General features: G+C 42.5%; 1 protein-coding gene across 2 annotated transcripts in view; it reads left to right on the top strand.

The window, feature by feature from the left end:
- Nucleotides 1-226: 226 nt before the first annotated feature.
- BLVRA (biliverdin reductase A) overlaps nucleotides 227-20,980 on the top strand; it is a 33,998-nt gene continuing 13,244 nt past the window's right edge. The window contains exons 1-2 of one of the 2 annotated variants that reach the window (XM_069859751.1): nucleotides 227-294; nucleotides 19,960-20,087. In XM_069859751.1, the coding sequence (XP_069715852.1) occupies nucleotides 19,969-20,087 (119 nt within the window). In that variant the 5' untranslated portion in view covers nucleotides 227-294; nucleotides 19,960-19,968. Of the gene's footprint in view, nucleotides 295-19,059; nucleotides 19,827-19,959; nucleotides 20,088-20,980 lie in introns of those variants that run through there. The other variant, XM_069859752.1, reaches the window with a different exon arrangement.

The raw sequence follows: 20,980 nt of genomic DNA, 5'->3' as shown, positions 1-20,980 counted from the left end.
AAACGCCAGAACGAGTCTTGGAGAGCTTTATTTGCTGGCATTTTCGTTATCACCCTCGCCCAGGTCCCCTGTCCGCCGCTAGCCCCCAGCGCTTTGCAGAAAGAAGCTCCAGCTGCCTCTAAGTACAGCTCCTCCCCGTGGTGTCCTTATTGGATTCCGAGCCAAGGGGGTGTTGCTGCAGCGATAGCAGCTGGGCTTTGATATGCTAGAGCCGCAGAGCGTTGTGTAAGGAGGAGCTGTGGGGAGCGGAGGGGAATTAGACGGGATCACGTTTCTCCTCCGTGAGCCGAAGAGGTTAGTGGCTATTACTTAATCCTCGCGAACTGTAATTAGGATCTGGAAGCGCCCTTTTCGTCTTCTAGCAACCCCCCTGCCCCTTCCCAAGGTTCCTTTGCAGCCAGCTTTTCCCCCTCGGTTGTGAAGGAGTGGGGGAGCCCTGCCAGTCACGTTGTCCTGCCTGTTCCCAAGACACCCCGGTGCCGGAGGGGATGGGCTGGCCCTCGGGGAGAAAAACCCTTCGGAAAAATGCGCAAGATGCAGTGAAGCAGAGCATTGGCTCGTGAGTTTCGTGGAAGCAGCCAAGCAGCATCACTGGGTGGTCGGAGCGCTGCATGGTGGGAGCCCGAGAGGTCATTTAAAACCTTTGCCGCAAGGTGTCTTCTGGGCTGGTTTGTGGAAGTGCGAGCTTTCCCCAAAATCCGTATTTGTTGCAGGTGTTTGACACCCCCTTCTGAAACAGCAGAACCTTGCGCATGAACCTTGGAAGAATATTTGCCTTGTCTATAGGAACCTGGTGCAGCTGTGTTCCAGGCAGCCTTTGGTGGGACAAAGGTGATTCCTGCGTCCTTAAGTTTGGTACAGAATCCATATGTAAAACACATTGACTCTTTATTAATAATTACTTTCTGTTGTAGCCAGAGCTGCTACCAATTTCTCTCTCTGTTACAAAAGGTGTGCATCAAGGCTCAGTCAACACACAGATAAAAGAGAGGCTCGCTCTTTATATAACTCTCCTGGCATTGTGCTGAACTTCTGTGTTGAAGCTTGTTCAAGAAAAACAAGCTAGTGTTAATTAGGGCAACAGTTTATCGAACTGATTTTCTATGAAATCATTTTTATCGAACTCCCTGCCTTGGTTTGCCCGTTTAATTTTACTAGAATGAAGATAGGCATTCAGCTGTCGGTTCTCTGATTACAGATGTGAACACAGAATGACACTGATAAAATCAATAACATAGTGTTTGAGCATCTTTCTGTCATTTGAGTTGGTAAATGGGAAAATAAAGACAAATCTGTTTCAATAGTATAAATCCAACTTGAAATCGAATCTTCACAAAAATTAGTAGGCAAACATTCCAAATAATTTTTGGCACGTATAAAAAAGCCTTCAAGTCTTACTGAAAACTGTTGTCATAAGCAGTGTACGTAGCTTAAATATTCACTAATGGATAGTCAGATATAATTGATTGATACGATTCTTACAATGGTATCAGGCAACTTATGTTATGTTGGAAGGCTGATGATTCTGGACGTGTCCTTCTGTGCTTACATGTATGTGGTAAACTAACTTTTTTTTTTCAAATACTCACCTCACAGTTTCTTTAGGCAGTGTGTCGAGTTATTTTTTTGTGAGCAGCTGGAGTTTAAGTCAATGAGATGTGGTTTGTGTTATCCTTAAAGGAATGACAATGCTTATTTTGTATGGCTAAAATCTTTGTGGTTTTCAGCTTCTTGTTTCAACTTCTTGTCAAGTGTCCTTGTTATTTTCCAAATAGTAGTTCTAACAGGATGTTTCAACACTCACCACCTCCAAAAAAAACCCCACACAACCCCAAAAGACCACAACATTCAAATCTGAGAGACTTCATTTTAAATGTCAAAGGGCCAAACTTTTTTTATTTTAATTAGGAACTGTCCGGTCAATCCACAGACTTCAGAAACTAAGCTTAGCAGATGACAACAGGATGAGAAAAGGGCCACTTTGATCTCTCCAATAATAATGACCTGTTCTTGTCAGACGAGTGAAGGGAATTAAAAGTGGAATCACTTCCCATCTTGCGCTTGGATGTCAGGACTTTGGTAAGGTGCAGAACCGGAGTGCATATTGGCATTTTTGCTTTTTAATGACTCTGCAGCCACCTCAGTTTCAAATGGTTTGTAGAAAGGATATTGGCTCTGTGTGTTGTGCAGATACGCTGTAGGAAGCTTCAGTGGAGGTCCTGCCATCCTTTGCTACACAAGTAGCAGTCAAACAGCAGGAGATAAAAGCAAATGAAACTGGAAAGAAGTAGAGAAACTAACAGAGAAAGCTTGGATAGATATTATAAAGCAATATTTGCAGCTGGAGAATAACTTCCCAGGAAAGGAGTTCCTGTGTTTGACATAGTGGTACAGCAACATAAACCTACAGAGGATGTGGGATAACTTGTTCACCTCTAATTTTCAGGCAAGGGTAGTTTTTTCTAAAGCTAGTGTGTAGTGCTCAGTGCAGTAAGAGAATCTACATTGTGTTCATACTGCACTGTATTAAGCAAGTTGTCAAAGAAGGTTAGTTCACCGAGAAGGGAAGGGAATGGGGCTTAGGGAAGAAAACCAGTCTGAAAGCCAAGGCATTTAGCAGCTTGATCCTATATACACAAACCCACCCTGAATGGATGTGCCTTGCTGTGACACAGCAGAACAAAGGTTGCTGAGGGCCTCTTCCTCTCCTCTAGAACTATCCTTGAACAGAGGAAAGTGTTCTTAGGCATGTAAGGCCGAACTATTGTGCTTACGTCTTGAAACTTTATACGGTAAGTGCAACCATAATAAAAATATAGTTCTACATTTGACCTCTTTCTTCTCTACTAAGCAAAAAGCGCTTTGGCTTTTTATTTAACTGAGCTGAAGCATTCCCTGGACTGATGTTTGCAACCCAGACAGAGCTCTGCTATGCTAATTAAAAAGCACTGCAGAGAACATACCTGACTGGGAAAGATAACAACATGCATTTGCTGATCCTGTTATTCCAGGTGAGTGCAATCCACCGCTTTAACACCAGGAATTCAACAGTTAACATAAAAGAAGTTGTTTCTTCTTCCCCCCACCCCCCAGCCCCTTCTTTTTCTCCCTCCTTTCTCCTCAGTATAAACATTATAAGCCAGTTACAAAAACCCTTTTTGGGGTAGTTAGTGTTCCTGTCATAGTAATTGTCCTGAATGATAAATTAGAGGCTCCACTATGCTGGCTGATAAAGCAAGTGTTCTCATGGCTTGAGTAATGTTACTGTGTATGTTAGCTTTCTGTGTTAGTCAAATGTGTAGCAGAAAGAGATTTCATTGATTTGTCGTTACTCTTGTTCTGTGAATGAGAGGAGAGGAAAGCTGCCAGAAAGAATACGGAATTATGAAGTAATCCCATAATCCTTAATTAAGAGAAATGTACGGATTGTTAGGGGGAAAGGTGAGACCACAGTCATTCTAGTTGAAAAGCCGTGGATGTTTTTTAGCTATGCTAGAAGCTACAAAGCTTTGTGACCCTTTCTGTTGCTAGGAAGAACAGCCCTTAGTATTTATTGCCTTCTGCAGGCTCTGAGACAGAGTAGCAGAAGAAGACTGGTTAGTCTGTTATTTGGTAATGAGCAAGCTGTGGCTTGCTCTTACTTGTCTCTGGAGTAATTTGCTAATTTTTTCAGGTGTTGCACAACTGCGTGCAGCTGGAAGTGGGATCAGCATGTTTATGTAAATCTCCCTAGGTTTGCCCTTGGTGACAGATACAAATGTATAAAAGGCTGAGGTTTTTTTTTTTGTCCTCATTTAATCAGATTCATAAAATCTGGATGGAGAAGGCAAATTAACTCCTGGCTTCTGTTGTCTTCTGAAGCTATGATTCTCCAGTGGCAAAGGTCTGAGAGGAACTTGCAGGAAAGGATAAAGATGTATTTTATGCTGGTAACAATTCGCTGTTCAGTGATGAACTGTGAACTGGAGTGGTACTCTCTTGGCATTGGAGGTGACCGTGGGCTTTGTTTGCTTTCATTCGTGGTGTCCAGCCTAAAACAGTGTAGGCCTGGTTTTAACATTGGTATGGAGTACTTCATTTTACAGTTGACTAACTTAGAGCACAGTCGGTTAGAAACAGCCCCGAGATGTCTTAGTTTTGTCATCCAGAAGCTGGGATAACAAGTACTGGTGATTGCTGGAAATTTTTGTTCTGGGAAACACATTTTTCATTGGACTTTGTAATCTTCTTAAATGGCTGCAGCTGAGCAAAACTTCAGTTTTTGAAATCTATTTTACATTTACTTACTTGCATAGTAAAGTGGAGTAGCTATCTGTGCACTTAGCCCGGTATTCAGAAAGGTGAGACATACAGTCTTTCTTTATGTGCCTTGCACCTGTAATGAAACCTTAAGACCAAGAGCTGTTGAATAAATCTTTTCAAAATAAATGGGTCATTTGCCCGAGACTGCTTACTACTTAAAAATAGCAGTATTCTGACTGGTGTTTCTAACCCAGTCCTTCCTGGATAAGTCCTGGTCACAACCATCCTCATCTACTCATATTTGTGATATAGGCACAATAAAAATACAGCAAAAGAACCATAAAAATATCTGTGTTATATGATAATATAAACAGGGCTTAAAGTGGATTGAGAGCAGTGGGTTTCAGAGGTAAGAAGAGTTTCACCTCTTCCTCCTCTTGCCCGTTAAGCAGGGCATGTGGCAACATAATTCTGCGGCTGTGCAGAGCCTGGTGTTTCTGTTAAGACTACTGAAACAGATGCTGCTTTCTGAAGAGGGCAAAGATAGACAACACAGTCTTTATTCCCTGCTGTCTTTAAAGAAGGTGTAATTTTGCACCAGGGAAACACATGATGCACTTTTTTTTCCCCAAATGCAAGGTCAGCAGTTTTATAATGTTCATTCAGGTTGAAATAGCACCTTTCAGAAAAACTGCTGGTCCACTGGAGCTTGCCACCACCCTTGTCAATTGGCTGGTACCTTCCCAGAATCACATGTCTGTGTAATATCAGAAGCACAATGTTCCTCTTTTTAAAACATGGGAGAGGAAGTCATCCTGTCCTAGATGCTGCAAAGTTGTCAGCTCCTAAGGAAGCATGAAGGTGCTGATAACCCTAGAGATTGTTTCCTTTGGTTAAATGACTACTAAGTGAGGCTTCAGCTCTTCATCTTTTGCCACTGGAGTTTCATACTGCTGTGCTGACAGAGATGGCCTTTTTCATCAAGAGATTAATCACAAACAGGGTGAACTGATGCAGTTGCCAAGTCACTCTCTGTCGTATTTGAAAAGTCATGGCAATCACACAAAGTCCTCAGTGACTGGAAAAAGGGAAAAGGGAAATTTCACACTGATGGGGGCTGTGGGGGTGTGGACTAGATGGTCTTTAAAGATCCTTTTCAACACAAACCATTTTGTCATTCTAACAAAAAGAAGTTCAAACTACATTCCTTTACAGTGTGCTTATTATTTTTAATTTCGAGCTCTTGCTTAATCTTATTTTTGCTTCTATGCCTATCTGGAATAAACTTTCCTATTGCAGACTGCAGATCTAAAGTTTTGAGTGGTCAGGAGGTAAAACTATGCAGCCTTTTAGTGTAGTCATTCTGCAGCTGTAGTCAAAAGGACCTATGAGTGTCGTTCACAAGCCACTGTTTAGCGATGTTGGTACACTCCTTCTCTGGCTCAATTTAACTTTAACCAGAGCCAGTGCATCCAAGGGGACTCAGAGGTCAGATCATTGCAGACAGTTGTCAGTTGCTGATGCTCCATATGGCCTTTATCTACTCAAGTCTGATCACAGGAGGGAAGAACAGAGATTTATTGTCTCATTGCTAAGGCAGGCATCTACAGATTCTTCATGATGAAGGTGGTGAGGCAGTGGAATAGGTTGCCCAGGGAAGCTGTGGCCGCCCCATCCCTGGAGGTGTTCAAAGCCAGGTTGGATGGGGCCTTGAGCAGCCTGGTCTAGTGGGAGGTGTCCCTGCCCATGGCAGGAGGGTTGGAACTGGATGATCTTTAAGGTCCCTTTCAACCCAAACCATTCTATAAAAACAATGACAGCTTTCAAATATCCATGGGTAATGTTTGTGTTCATGATACTAATGCAAGGTGCTTTTGTTTTTCATTCTTAATAATAAAAAAACAGGACTTGTCTGAAACCCAGTTTGCAGAGAGGCCAGTCATGTCTGAGATGTGAATGACTTAAATAATAGAAATGCATCTTACACAACGAACTGCTTTCCCAGAACCTCAGAATGCTTTGTTGAGTTATGCTAGGAGAAGTTAAGGAGGAAAGAAGGTATTTAGACTGACATTTTTTTAAAAGCTGCAAGGCTGAATAAAGTAATGAGAAGGATTGCTGTTGCATTTTAAAATATCTTTAATGTTACCATTGGTAACATGGGATAGTGGTGGTTCAGTATAGCCTTTCTCTTCAGAACTTGGTGACATCTTTGGTCACTTAAAGGAATGGTACAGTTAAGGGAGTGAAGTAGTGGAGGAGACAGAGCTCTTATACTCTGCAATCACTTCATCAAAATATTGCAGGAGAAAATCCAGTGGGTGGAGTATTGTCTGCTCCTGAACCTTTGCAGTAGATGTTTTAGTTGTTGCAAAGTTAGGCAGTTGTGCTGATCCTGTCTTTGACAGGATATTATCCTTTTATTTTAGCCACAATTGTTGTAAATAAAATACTGGTTCACATTAAGTAGATCCATTTGTCCAAGGAAATGAAAAGATCAGTACTTGGTTGTTTTGTCCCAATTGCATGGCCATACTGGCTCTGAATAGGTTGTGTATTTAAAATAATCCTCTGAAGAGGCATTCAGCATCACTAAAACCTTTAAGCACCACATCTTTGAAGGCAGATTATCAGGAGAAAAAGGCTCTTTTAAGACCTATTCACCACATAGTTATTTTTTACAGAGATTCTGGTGGCGAGCATGAATTTTGTAGGTGCAGCCTGCAGTTTCACCCATCCCAAACCAACGAGATTTAATAAAGTATGTAGAACCTACAGTGCCCCTACTACGCTGACATAATCCATCCTATGTCCTTCTCCAGCTAATGCTACTGCATGGAGTTTTGTAGTTATTACACATACATGTGCAAGATGGAAATACATGATTTAGGAGTTGCAATATGTATTTATTTCTCTTTAGACATGTTTTTAATGTTAGTACTTGTTAAAGTGGCTTGAGCCAATTAGGTTCTGCTACTTTGCTTGCAGTTGGACCCAATGTGATGACTTGTTTTTAGGTCCCCTTGGGGACTTCTAGGAACATTAAATCTTGTGATGGAGGATCTCAAAAGAGGCAGGCAGGCAGTTGTAAATAGCACCATAATTTAGCCTAGCAGTGAAACAATATGCAGCTCCTCTCTCACCCCTCCCCACCAGTGGGATAGGGAGGAAAATTGGGAAAGGAAAACTCATGGGTTGAGATAAAGACAGTTTTAATTGAACGAGAAAATAAGAGAAAATAATAATAATGATATGTATGAAAGAACACATTAAAATACAATTAGTCATAATCTGATGATTAGCAGCCCATCTGTTGCAGAGATTTCAGCAAGTGCAGTGATAGCAGCAAGCGCAGCAATAGCAGATTGTGGAACACTGAATGTGGAACATAGATCATATATCTGCCCCCCCCGCCAAATTCCTGGTTTTATACTAAGCATGAGATTATAGTATGGAAGGAGTTTGGGTTAGTTGTCCTGGTTCTGCACCTGTACACTGCCAAAACATAGGAAATCATGGATTTCTTAGTAACAGCTAAAAACATCAGTGTATTTTCCACTTTATTCTCATTATAAATCTGAAAAACACGCAGTAGATGCTGGGTAGAAAATTAATTCTGTCACAGCTGAGCATAAACATTACCTGGCAACAGCTAAAATAATGTTATCAACATTATTCTCATTCTAAGTCTAAACCACAGCAGCTACTGGGAATAAAATTAACTCTATCCCAGCCAAAACCAATAGGGCAAATAGGGACCATTTTGTAGTTTATTCTTTGGCTTGTTGTCAGGCCTGAGCATGTCAGGCTCGAGGTTGGCACATTTGAAGGTTCAGGTTTAGGCTTGCTCAGAGGTGTCTGACTGTACTGGCAAATCAGAACTAGAGACTAATTTGGCCGTCTTCTTGGCATATAAGTCTATCATATGATTTGATGGGGGTAGATCTAGGAACTAGGCGGGGAGACATGGAGTTTGTTTTTGTAGTGTGTCTGGTTGCACACAAAGAAAGCATTGTTCTTAAATCTTTGCATAGGACCTAATGTGCAGTTGAAGTACTGTGGGTGACATGCTTTGACAGCATTCCTGTAACCTTTTTTAATTTTTTTCAATTAACTTTCTTATCAGTATGATTTTTAAGTAGGATACTGAATGCCACCCCCCCGCCCCACCCACCCCCCCAGTGACTGCTATTTTTATGAAAGTGTTTTCAGTTTCTTGGGACAATTTTAGCAGATGAATAGCATGTCAAGACTACTGGCTGCTAAATCACATTGACTTGCAGACTAACTCTTCATGAGAGAGCTAGCCAGTGACTGGCCTGCCCAATTATTGACTGTTCCAGTGCTGAATATCACGAAAAATACTGAGCTCTGAAGTTAGGAAGGGTTTGAGTAACCTCAACTGTTAATCTTTACTCAACAGTTGTCTTCTTTTTTTTTGTCTCCTTCTCTCAAGCAGTTGCTGCCATTGGTAGATTTCCAAAATTTAATGGGAATGGAAAGCATCCATTGCATCTTTCAGGCCCTACTGAGGAGTGGCAGACTGATGAAATGAGAGAGGTGTTGGTCATTGCATGCATCATTTTTAAGATTACAACATTATGCAAAACATTATCTACTTCCCAAGTTACCTCAATCTAGTTATTAAAAAAACCCCTTTTTATCCTTCTCAGCTTATTTTAGAAGGATGAAAATGTTGTTGCTGGTGATGGGAAAGAGAAAACTGGCTAAAAATAAACTTTTCTTTACACCGTTTCCTCTGAAGAGAGTGTGAGGCAGGCCTCTGGTGTTATGAGTTCCCATCGTGCTAACAATGGAGGCAGAGGGTTTCATCAGCCACAGTAAACAGTATCTTTATGGTGACTGCAATGTGTAGCAAGAGTGCTTTTTTTGTTTGGAGAATTCTCAAAATAGGTCAGCCTGTTACAGATCTGGGATGCAGTGACCTTCAGTGGACCGGAAGATAGGTATCATCTATTGGTTTGAGTCCATAAAGATATTAAAAGACCATACTTGTGGCTAGATATGTATTTTGTCCTTGCACCTACTAATATTACAGTAAACAGCAAAAGCTCGTATTTCTTAACGTACTTGTAGGAGCATTCTCACTGATATAAATGGGATTACTTGCGATTAAAGCTAGGCATGCATATAATTCCTTATAGGGTTTGGGTTTCAGATCAATTTAATAGCAAGAGATAGAAGAGAAAAGAAATATTTTTGTGTCATGCATTATATGGCATTGTTTTATATAGATGTTTCAATACAAACCTTAGTTACAGCCACTTTTTCTAGGTGGCTGATGTGTGTGGGATTTCCTAGAGTGAAGAAGAGAGGTTTTTAATAATACCTGCTTCTGAAATTGCACTTACCAATAGTAGATCCAATAGTCCTTTACAGAAGAGAGATTTCCCCTTTCCTGGAACTGGAAGGACTGGCAGGGAAAGGGGATGCAATTTGATTGTTGTAGGTAACCCAGTAAACGGTGAGAAACTACAGCCTGCAAACACAGCTGCCTGCTTTTGCCCAGCCCAGCTCTGCATTCATTAGGCCTTCTGGAGAAGATAAAGCTCATAGAAGGGACTGCAGTAACTGGCAGGCAAATTCAATGACAGATGTAGTAATTCAGAAGATAGATAATTTTTCTGTAATTACCGATCATCACTTTAATTTGTATTACAGCAAAGGCACGGGAGCCATTCCTGACATTGGCATTTACCTGCAAAACACTCATGAATCTGTCAAGTGAGGTGGAGAAACATCTTTTGGTGGATGACAACAGCAAAACCAAAATGAGCAGCATAGGAAGGGAAGGGAATTTGCTGAGGTTATTTGGCATATCTCAGCTCCCTGCCTCTTGTGATTAGCTCCAAGTGAAGTTTCCCCAAAAAATGCAGGTATGGATGAGTAGTCCTATTTTGTTTAATGACACATGAAAAACTCACAATTTTAAATTGTGGAAGAGTCAGCACAAAATGGTAACGTGTTTGTATGAAACAGGTGTTTAAACAGATCTCAGCATGCTTCTGCTTAGCCACATGGAAACTTTGCTCTAGTGGCTTTATTGTTTGGCAGGGAGGCCAGGGGGCATGGTTTGTGGTCCACAGGGACGTGGCAGAGTTCATCTGTGATAGCTTTAGTGTTTACGTGGGTGATAAGTCAAAAAAGCATAGGAGGATGTTTCATGCATGCCTGTTTTGGTTTTTTTTATTTTCCCTTTGAGCTAGTACCATTTTTAGCTTTACTCAGGGTTATCTTATCCAGCTTGTGTTCAGGCATAGGCTGGTACTGTAGCAATAATGTTTGATCTTATGGAAAATTAAGATCTCTCAGTTGCTGATAGCTCCATACCACTACTCTTTCTCCTAAGTGCTCATCTAGAATTGGACTTTACTCCAAAGTAACTGACAGTCACTTGTTAAAACACTCCTTTCTTCTACCACCACGGGCAAATTCACTTTCAAAAGTTGTTATAGCATGTTAAAGCCTGAAAGAATTGTTAGGACTGTTTGTGGCTCTCTCAGCTAATAAGTGTATAACTATGCAACATACAAGCAGCATTTTGGTTACAGAATAGCTGTGATGAGACTGCAGTTATGTGGGATTGTTTATTTACCCAACACAAGTTTCACAAGACTGTCTGTAATTCACTCCAGAGTAGTTCCTGAAAACTTAAAGTTAGAAGTAAAATTGGTTGGTTCTTATTTTTAAGGGGATGTTTGTATAAGAGATGCAGTTAGAAAAGCAAATGCTTGGCTTGAGTTGAAATTGGCCAGAGATGTCAAGAACTACATAAAGGGTTCTGATGGTAAATAGCTGCTTTTCAAACTGGCAGCCAGTCAGAAGTGGGGTCCCTCAGGGACTGATACTGGGCCAAATGCTGTTTCATATTTACAAAGTGATCTGGATGATGGGGTGAAGTATACCCTGATGAAGTTTGCTGACGATACCAAACTGAGTGGGGAGGCGCACATGTTGAAAAGGAGAGCCACCCTGCAGGAAGACCTCGATAGGCTGGAAGCGTGGGCTAACAAGAACCTTATGAAGTTCAAGAACGAGAAGTGTAAGGTCTTGCACTTGGGAAAACATAATCCGGGTGTACAGCAGAGGCTGGGACCTACTTGGCTGGGGAGTAGCTTTGTGGAAAGGGACCTGGGGGTCCTGGTGGACGACAGGCTTGGTAAACAGTGTGCTGCTGTGGCAAAGAATGCCAACCAGGTGCTGGATTGCATCAACAAGAGTATCACTAACAGAGATAAAGAAGTCATTATCCCATCTACTCAGCACTTGTCAGGTCACACCTGGAATACTCTGTTGAATTTTGGTCCTTGCTGCACAAAAAAAGATGTGGACAGGCTGCAGAGGGTCCAGAGAAGGGCCACAGAGATGCTGAAGGGACTGGGAAGCCTGCCATGCAAGGAAGGGCTGAGACAACTGGGTTTGTTCAGCCTTGAGAAAAGAAGGCTTTGGGGGAGAACTTCTCACCATGTTACAGTATTTAAAGGGTGACTACACAGAAGGTGGAGACTCCCTTTTTACAAGGAGTCACATGGAAAAGCAGTGGGATAATGAGTACTACTGGGGAGATTCCAACTGGACACAGAGGAAAATTTTTCACAATGAGGATAATCAGCCATTGGAATAATCTCCCCAGGGAAGTGGTGGATTCCCCACTTCTAAGATTCAGCTGGACAGGGTACTGGGCCATCTTGTCTAGACACTGCTTTTGCCAAGAAGGGTTGGACCACATGGTCCTTGAGGTCCCTTCCATCCTGCTGTTCTAGGATTCTGTGATGTCAGAAGCTTTATTTGCCTTGATTTTCCCTCCTCAGACTCTCAACTAATTCTGAACCACAAAGGGTGACTACAGAGAGAAGAACAGGACAAAATGGTTATTTGTGCACATACATCACAGCATTTCTGATCTAGTCCTCCACAGAGTGGAATATGTCAGGTTTTCAGATTCTTCTGGTACCTCTCAGAGTTTTGTATTAGTTTTGTGAAAAGTTTTTGCTGCAAGTATGCAGTTGGAGGCTGTAGAGAGCAACCTTATTCACTGGTAAAATATTGAAAAGGACAAAGTCTTCGAAGCAAAGACAATAATATTTTTATTTTACAATTCAACGCTGAATCAGATGCCCTTCTAAAAAAGGCATAATATCTTACAAAAGCAGTGTGTATATATACTAGTTTTAGACAAGGAACCATATAAATCTTCACAGAATGCTCATTATTTCTTTGGATTATCCAACCGTGTCCAGAGACTCCCTTCAAGTTATCTCCTACAAGAGCTGCATCATACAAAACAACTAAGCATATTAATAAATTCTCACGGCCCTAAGACAGGTTATCTCTTAACCTAAAATAGCTACATCTTACAAGATAGGTTTATACGGTGATATAATTAAACATACAAATCATATGCAGCAAAACTTATCAATTAATTCTCACAAACCTCACTGTGACAAGAGTCCAGACTGTTGCAGACTCTGGAGTCAGTAAGAGTTAAGTTGCAAAAGTATGTTTTAACAAAAATTTTCCTTTCTACTCAAGTATTAATGCCAGGCACAGTATATCTGATAGAAGTGCATTCCTTTGTTATTAACCATCTCTGTATATAGTAAAGGTGCTTGTTTGGCAGCTGTAACACAGCATTTGGCCGTATCTCAATATAACCACATCAACTTCAGGGCTTAGCAGCCAGCTGGAAACCCAGAATTTAATCAGAAAGCCTGAGCAAATAAACCTGCATATCGATATAAAGAAGTGCAGGCGTGTTGTTCAAATGGTATTTAAAAGTCAGGAAGAAAAGACTGCTGTGGCTGTTTCCAAGGTACAGCCATGCCAGTCAGGATGAGAAAAGGCTGTTTTCTGCCAGCAGATTTCAGCTAGAGCTGGCATCTTGAAGCCAAGAAACTGTGGCCTGTGTGGTGATAACCAGAAAGATGGGGCTGAGAGGGAAGGAGAGATGCTGGGGTGCTCTGATGCTTAGCACCATAACAAATAACTCTCAAGGAAAAAGTATGTGGTTGCTGTACAGCTTCTAGGTGCTGCTGTTTTCCTTTGAAATGTGGAGGCCGTTTCTGACTCTCATTTCCCGTTCAATTAATCTTTTAAAGAGAAGTAACAAAGAGGGTGTTGGGCGTTCCCTTCCCAATTGTCTCTTTCTTGCAGAAGGGCTTTAATTTTATCTCTAGGTTGCAGCAAAGGCAGAGCAAAAGCAATACCTGCTCCTGCACGTTAGCATTCAAACAATTATTTTCTTTGCCTCCATTTCATTTTTTTCTTTTTCAAATTCTGCCTTTATTTGAGATTAGTGAGGCCTGTGTAGGGTCTGCTTCCGGAAGGTTGATTGGCACACAGAGAGGTTAAAGTGCTTAAGTGGTTTCCTGCAGAACAAAGGACATGTATGCCTTTGAATAGGCTACAAAATTGAAGAATTTGTGCAGTTCTTCCCTTTTGAAAAAATAACACAAAAGCCGCACTGTTCAGCTTCTGCTTTCTCTGCTCAAGGCACATGTGGTGGCACAGGCTGTAACACGTACCAACACCCTGAGTGCCACATCTGCCAGGGCTCTGGGTGTTTGAGATCAGAGAGGTGGGGCTAGAAGGGGCCTCAAGGTTTGAACTTGTTGATGTTACAGCTGTCAGTCCAGCGTTCCCCTAAAAACTTCTGTTGAGGAAGATACTGCCACTATCATCTGAGGGCTTTGCTGCCGTAACAGAGAAGACATTTTCTATGATATTTAATCTACAACTCTGTTCCAAAGATTGCTAGAGAACTTCCTCAGTCCAGCCCAGTTTATGTTAGGGGAAAATAGTGGGTTGAATCCAACAACCTGAGAGGGACTATGCAGCTCGGTGGTCCCTGATCCAACCAGTAGTGAAGCTGAAAACGTATTCCTAGCCAGCAGATGCACACAGAGTGCGCGTATACACGATGTATATACGCTTGTACCTGGCCAACCATGCAGATCACAGACACAGCACACACACAAACACAGACAGCAACAACAGCCATGTCCTCTTCCCCTCTCTGGCTGAGCAGGATGGAGGTTTGCTGGTGAGAATATTTATGTGTGTCCGTGTGTACAAGGAAGATTCCTCCAGCAGCCAGGCTCAGACACTCCATCTTCCTAGTAGCTGTAGCTGCCCCTGTATCCCAGCCTCCCTAGCCTCTGGCCATATGAGACCCCCCTTTACAATTAAGATAAGTGGGAGGTGGCTGCCATGTCAGTAGGTATTGAGTTGTGTATTTGTAAGTGGCAGGAAGGAAATGACAACGTGTGTCAGCACTCAGATTTGGTAGAATTATGGATATAATGTAAGCAAAGATCTGACTGGTATGGAAGAGGGTGCTGGAGAGAGGGAAAATTGCTGAAGAATTACTGTGGGAATGAAATGGGTCAACTGTTGAGTATACAAAAGTGAACTAACCTTGGCAGCAGTATTTTCAGATTAAGTACTCATCTGTGAGGTTTCTGCTGCTCTGAAGATACGTGTGGCAGTAAAGCGCTTGTCATTTGAAGTAGCACACTTAAAAAGACCAGGCTGTGAGTGCTTCAGAAGACTCCCACATCACTCTTATGCTCTTGCAGGTGACATTAATTGCAAAATATTTTCATATCAGATACATGTCACCCATTCATACCTGTGGGAACAAGACTTTGAAAACTGCAGGGAGAATACACAAGGCTTACTGAAATGCATTATATATCATGACAGGAGGTACCTGTTCTAATCCTGTATTGGCTAGATAGGCCATGAAAAATTTTCTTGAAAGGGAAATAATTCTGAAGTCCTGCCTTTTTTTCTTGCCTCTGCACTGACTTTGTGTGGCCTTAGCAATGTTGCACAAAATGGAGGTAAGCCTCAGTTCCCTGAAGCTTTCCTCTGTGAGCGTTAGCAGTTTTGAGATGTAGTGACTGAAGTTCCACTGTGATTGCACTGGGAAGTTGCATTTGCAGGGTGATGGATCCCTTTGGTCATTGCCTGTTTTGCTGCTGAATATTCTTGTTTTACTGCTAAATTTTGCAAGAACACTGAGCATTCTTTTTTAATACAGGGTAGTCGGTGTCTAATCGGTGGAGGAAATACGCAGCACAAGCACAGAAAACAGAGAACAGAAGGGTGATGGGGCAGTGATCTGTTGGTGTAGGATAAATTGTCTTCTTCAGCTAGATGTCTTTCTTGGGGCTGCTTCTCAGTGTCCTGCAGGGCTCATCTTCCTCAGTAAAAAGAGCCACTTGTTCTGGCTATCAGTGGGTGAGAGCTCCTGCTCCTGTCTGCAGCTGTCGTGCTCCCTACTGTGGTTCAGAGGGCACCCTTTGTGGGGCTGGCAGGGCTGCCTGCAATCAGAACAGGTCAGTTGCTGCTATGTGGTGGGAGGCATTCTTCAGTTTCAAGCTGTGAGAATGAAGGACATCCTTTTCTAATCTTCTCACGAACCTCTTTGCTTTCTTACAGCCAGTCGGGAAAGGGTGGAGAAAAATGCTTTTGGATGCTGGCTGATTTACTTTACAGTTTTTCAGTACGACAGGAACCAAAGTTCACCTACCTTGAAAGTGCCTCTGAAATCATTTTGTCAAAGCTTAAACCAAGGTCACCTATCTTAAGAAGAAGGCATGGAAGGCAGGCACAGAAATTTATGGTTTGGACTTCCCCTTTCATCATTTTTGTAACTTGAAAGATAACTGTAGCTGTTACCCTTATGTAAAGGTTTGAACTAAAGAGTAAATTTCTGTATATTCATCTGTCATCTCAGATGAGTATTCTCTATTCTGCTCTTAACTGGTTCATGACAGTACCAAAAAAAAAAATCTAACTTACTTTTCTCCCAGAGCATCTCCAGGATTTGTTGTGTGAGCAAAATAAGAGTAAAAAAAAGCAGCAGCAGGGATGCAGATGTAGCAATTTTTCTCTTAGCTATGTGCATAAGCAAAGTTTCTGTAATGTACATTTAATAGCTGTCTTTTTCCATGTGGATTCTGTGTTAGTCTGCCAACCCTTGACCTGGACCAAATGGACGGTTGCTATAGCAGCAGGTTGCCTAGTAACAGGTTTTGTTCCTAGGTGGAAATTCTTTTGCTTCTCTTAAATATGACTTTTGATGAGGTCAGGTGTTGTTTGTCAGATGAAACTAGGGAAGTTTTTCAAAGGAGAGGCAAAAATGTTGATGTTCAGCAACCTGAGCATCTGCTGAGAGATTTCTTTTTTCACGGCAGTGGAAGAAGGTAGTGGGCTCCTCACCTTCTCCACTTCATTGAAGCAGAGGTCAGCAGCTCACCAGAAGAAAAAAACTGTTCTTAGAAATAAGTAGCTGTAGGAGCTTCAGGGGAATTTGTCTGCTGTGCAACTCCCACTCCTGCCAAAGGCAGTATGCAAATATTAACAGCTTAACACTCCAGTAACCTTGAAAATTTCTGAACTTAAAGTAAGCTCCTGATCAGCTGCTCTCTGGCTGGGCTGCTTCAAAACTTCTGCTAGCCTGATCCTGATTCACCCTGGAGCCCTTTATGGATCTGAATTTTAAAGAATTACAACCATGCACTTCAGAAGAGCCGTTGTTTGGCTTTTTGATGCTTGGCAAGGGGGCAGAGTGGCTGAAGCTGATCTACAGGGATGACCTCCCTAGAGCACACTCTGCTCCAGTGTGCTGCAAACAGAGCTAAGTGTCGCAGAAAGTTGGTGTAGATTGTCAGGGACCTCCTGACTAAACTCAAACTCAAAAGGGAAAGGGCACAAGCTGGGAAGGGCTGTCCAAGACCTCTTCATGGAGACAACTCTATGCAGTGGTGGGAACTGCTGTTTTTCCAGATTCCCAAGTCTGAGGAGGATGTTGGGGTGGTGGGACCCTGTGCCTGAAGTCCCTCAACTGAAAAAAACACCACCACCTCCCCCACATTTAAAGAGAAGAAAAAACCAAGCTGGCACTCAGGGCTTCCTGCATAGAGTTGTCCTTGCGGGGAGTTGTCCTACAGAGGGTTGACTACTGGAAAGAGTTGGCAGTGGAGGCTTGGACACAGAGAGTTATCCCTTTGGCCCGTGGCTTTCACTAGTAAAGTCTGTCCTCAGACATCCTGGGTTTCCGAGTCTGCTAACAAAGACTGTGGGAATGGAACATTACCCACAGCAGAGGAAGACAATGATAGAACTCTTGACCTAAGTGGATGTACAGGAGCCCCTGGCACTAGCCAAGGTATATCTGAGGATGCTGAGGGACTTGGCTGATGTCACTGCAAAGACACTTGACGATCAGGGCAGGTTCCTGCTGACTGGAAAAGGGCAAGTATTGCACTTATCTTCAATACTGTTAAATGTCTTTATTAAGCACCTGGATGGTAAGATGGAGAGCAGCTTTGGTATGTCTGTGGATGAAATTAAATTGTGGGGGTGGCCAGTGTACCAGAGGGGCCGGGGCAGGCTGGAGAAATGGCAGACAAACATCTTGGAAGTTCAGCAAAGGCAAACGTAGAGTCCCATGTCCAGAGCAGAATAATCCTGTGTACTCTTACAGGTTGGGAATGGACTGACTGGGAAGTCAAAAAGTGCCCTGCTGGTGAACAAGTTGAACCTTGGGTCACAGAGTGCTCTTCTGCAGAGGCCAACTATGAACCCAACAGGACCTCCCTACACCTGCAGTGCTGTGTCCAGTGTTGTGTACACTGGTATGAGAAATAAGCTAAATACAGGGGCAGGTCTGGTGGAAAGCTGCCAAGACAGGGGCTGGATGAGAATATGCATGAGGAGAGGCTTAGAGAACTGGGTTTGTCCAGCCTTCAGAAAAGGAGGGTATTCTTGCTGCCTACAGTTTTCTGGTGGAAGGATGTAGTGGAGCTGGAGCCACGCTCTTTTGGGAGGTGTGCAGTGAAATCTGAGTAGATTGTGAGAAGAAGTTTTTGTTGTGAGCGCAATCAGGCAGTGCAGCAAGGACCCATGAAGCTTGCTGTTATTCCCATCCATGGGGACAGTGAGAACTTGGCGTGGCCCTGGTGTGGCTGAGTGGGGTTTAGATTGGGTGACCTCTTGGCAATCTGACTGAGAAAATTCTGCAAATCTCAATTTTTTTGGCCATACAGGAAGGCGAGTGTCAGTAAGAGCCCAGACCAGAATTCTTCCCATGGGTGGAACTGAAAATGGGTTGTGTGTTTATGTCACACTTCTTTCCCTCCCCTTCTCTCAGCCCTATACAACTCTCTTTCCTGGTGAGCAGTGACATCACATTATACATCAAATATTTGGTAATCACACATCACTGTAATCCCCCTGGAGAGCTCTTCCAGTATCACTCATTTCTTCGTTTATCTTAAACGTGCCGCTGTGTGGTTTGCCCTTGTAGCCTTCTGGCATGTATGAAGTAAGCAGAGTTCAGCATTGACAGGAATATATACTTAGGCAGGAGCTTATAGAAAAGCAAAATCCAGACATGACATGTGATTGGAGAGGGTCTTTTTTAACTTTTATTTTCCCCCTTATGCCAGTTGGTGTAGTTTCTTAGCATCTATCAACCTCTAGCACTCCCATAACAGTCACTTACTGCTGTGCTGCTGCACTGTGATCCTGCCAGACACGAGTCACAAGGAGGAATGAAATGGGATTGTCCATCTATCCATTTAAATCTTGGGAGAATTAGAAAGGCTGTAGCCAGGTAGTGGAAGTGATCAAAAGAGTTCACTCAGGTGAAGGGATTGGTAGCGGCAGGAAGGAGAACACTGAAATAGAGCAAACAGTTTGGAGTGATGGTGTCATAGCATGGAAGGAACAAAAATCACCAAGGGGCTGACTTGGCGTGGGTTTAGGCCAATTTTCCTACATTGTTAAAGCTACTTTACAAAGTGTTCCTAGTCCTTAGGGTGGTGGTATAGTGCAGGTTTGAAAGCTTACACCAGTTGCCCGGTGCTTGCACAAATCGATGGCAAATAAAATCAGCAGGAGAATTTATTAGCAGTGGCCCAGCATCCTGGCCAGTGAGCGCAGTGCCTGGCTTATCCTTTGTATGATGTAGTTGTGGCAGGAATGTGCTTGTGGGAGATATAAATCTTGCAGGCATGCCTGCTTGTCATTAAAGAGAGGGCAGAGCTTTCTTCATGCATGGGAATGTCAGGCAAGCATCTTGCCCAAATTATCAGATGGTCGGTTGCATCCTGACATTGTAGGACGTGCCAGCGGTTACACGAGGGAAGAAAAGATGCTCTTTGCTTCCTGTTCCAAAGCATTCCAACTGTGTTGCTGTGCCCTGTGAATGTCCATGTGGCAGCTCAGAGCAGAGTGTGCTGCAGACGCTTGGGAAGTCAGCGGGGTTTATATAAAGCTCTGCTGGGTTTGCAGAACCTTTTGGCTCCTTTCCAGCATGGAAGGAGTGATATAAATAGAAGAATGTCTCACTTTTGAAATCTTTCTCTTGTATCCACGGAAAGGAAGAACTTTGTGCCAGAGCTGTGATATACTAGCTGTTAAATACAAGTCTTAAGACCAGTCCTGTGATGGGCTGAAGCACTTGACCATGTTTCAATGGGCTGCAAGTTAGCTCAGTAGCCTACAGCATCTCATCATCTCTGTTAGCTGGCTGCTGACATTTGACTAAGGTTTGGTAATCCATCCTCTCACCTCCCCTCCCAGCTGCTTCTCTCCCCATTAAAAGAAAAAAAAGGTTGTGTTTGGGTTTTTTGTTTTTTTTGTTTATTTAGTTTTCTTTTTTTTTTTTTTTACTTTGGTCAGATTAACAAAATGTTTGGGACCGTGGTGGTTGGAGTTGGAATTGCTGGCTTAGCACGGATCCGAGACTTGATGAATCCGATGCCTTCCAGCCCTTCTGAGCATCTGAAACTCTTCGGATTTGTATCCAGGTTAGAAATTTCATCTTAGCATGTTTAATATGGATGTTGTAATGTTTCTTTCTTCTGATGCACATGCCTTTCTCTGTGGAGGATTATTATTTGAAGGGGGCAGGGGATGAACATCCGAAGTTTTTGTATTTCTCTTGTAATTAACACTGTCTGAAAAGGGAATGTTTATGCAAATATGCCTGTCGTTCTGAGTGGTTGTTAGGAAATGAGCATAGAAAGCTTTGCAAGAGGGAACAAATAGGTTACCTTAGCAAGGTACATTGCAGAAATGAATAAAATAAAAGCTGAGAGGCGTTCTTGCTGCAGGATCTGTGTGATATAAAAGAAATGCAATTCTGTCTGACTGAAATTTCCTGTAGGCTTAGGACAGTACAGACAATAATTACACTAATGAGCAAATATCTGCATGAAATTTGTAGAAATACTTAATAAAAAAATCAGATGTTTTACAAAGTTTCTGAAAAACTTCTTTTTTGTTGTAAAGCTCCAAACACTGCAACTTCATCCTAAAATTCTATTTTTTTTTAAACCAAATACCAAACCCGTAGATGTCTTTAAAAAGAGTTTTGTAATATAGTACATACAATAAGGTTGTCTCTTAGAGAGCAACGATGGTTTTCCACACTAGCTTGGAGCCATGGAAATCAAGCAGGGCTGTGTTATGCATATACCCCCCTTTGAGCATTCCTGCCCCATAACAGCAGACCATAAAGGTTTTAAATAGTTAGGCAGCACATGTATGGATCTCCGACTGTGAATATGTTTTTCCAGCTATATTTAAATCATGCAGTCAGGGTTGTTTGAGGCTTAAAGGACCCATTAGGTCACCCGGTTTATCTCCCTGCCAAATACACTCTTGATTCCCTGATGCCTTTGCTAGTGCTATGGCTAGC

Source organism: Phaenicophaeus curvirostris, chromosome 6 (assembly GCF_032191515.1).
Source record: "Phaenicophaeus curvirostris isolate KB17595 chromosome 6, BPBGC_Pcur_1.0, whole genome shotgun sequence".
NCBI classification, from domain to species: domain Eukaryota; kingdom Metazoa; phylum Chordata; class Aves; order Cuculiformes; family Cuculidae; genus Phaenicophaeus; species Phaenicophaeus curvirostris.
The sequence above is the reverse complement of the archived record's forward strand: the minus strand, read 5'-3'. Positions and strand labels throughout refer to the sequence as shown.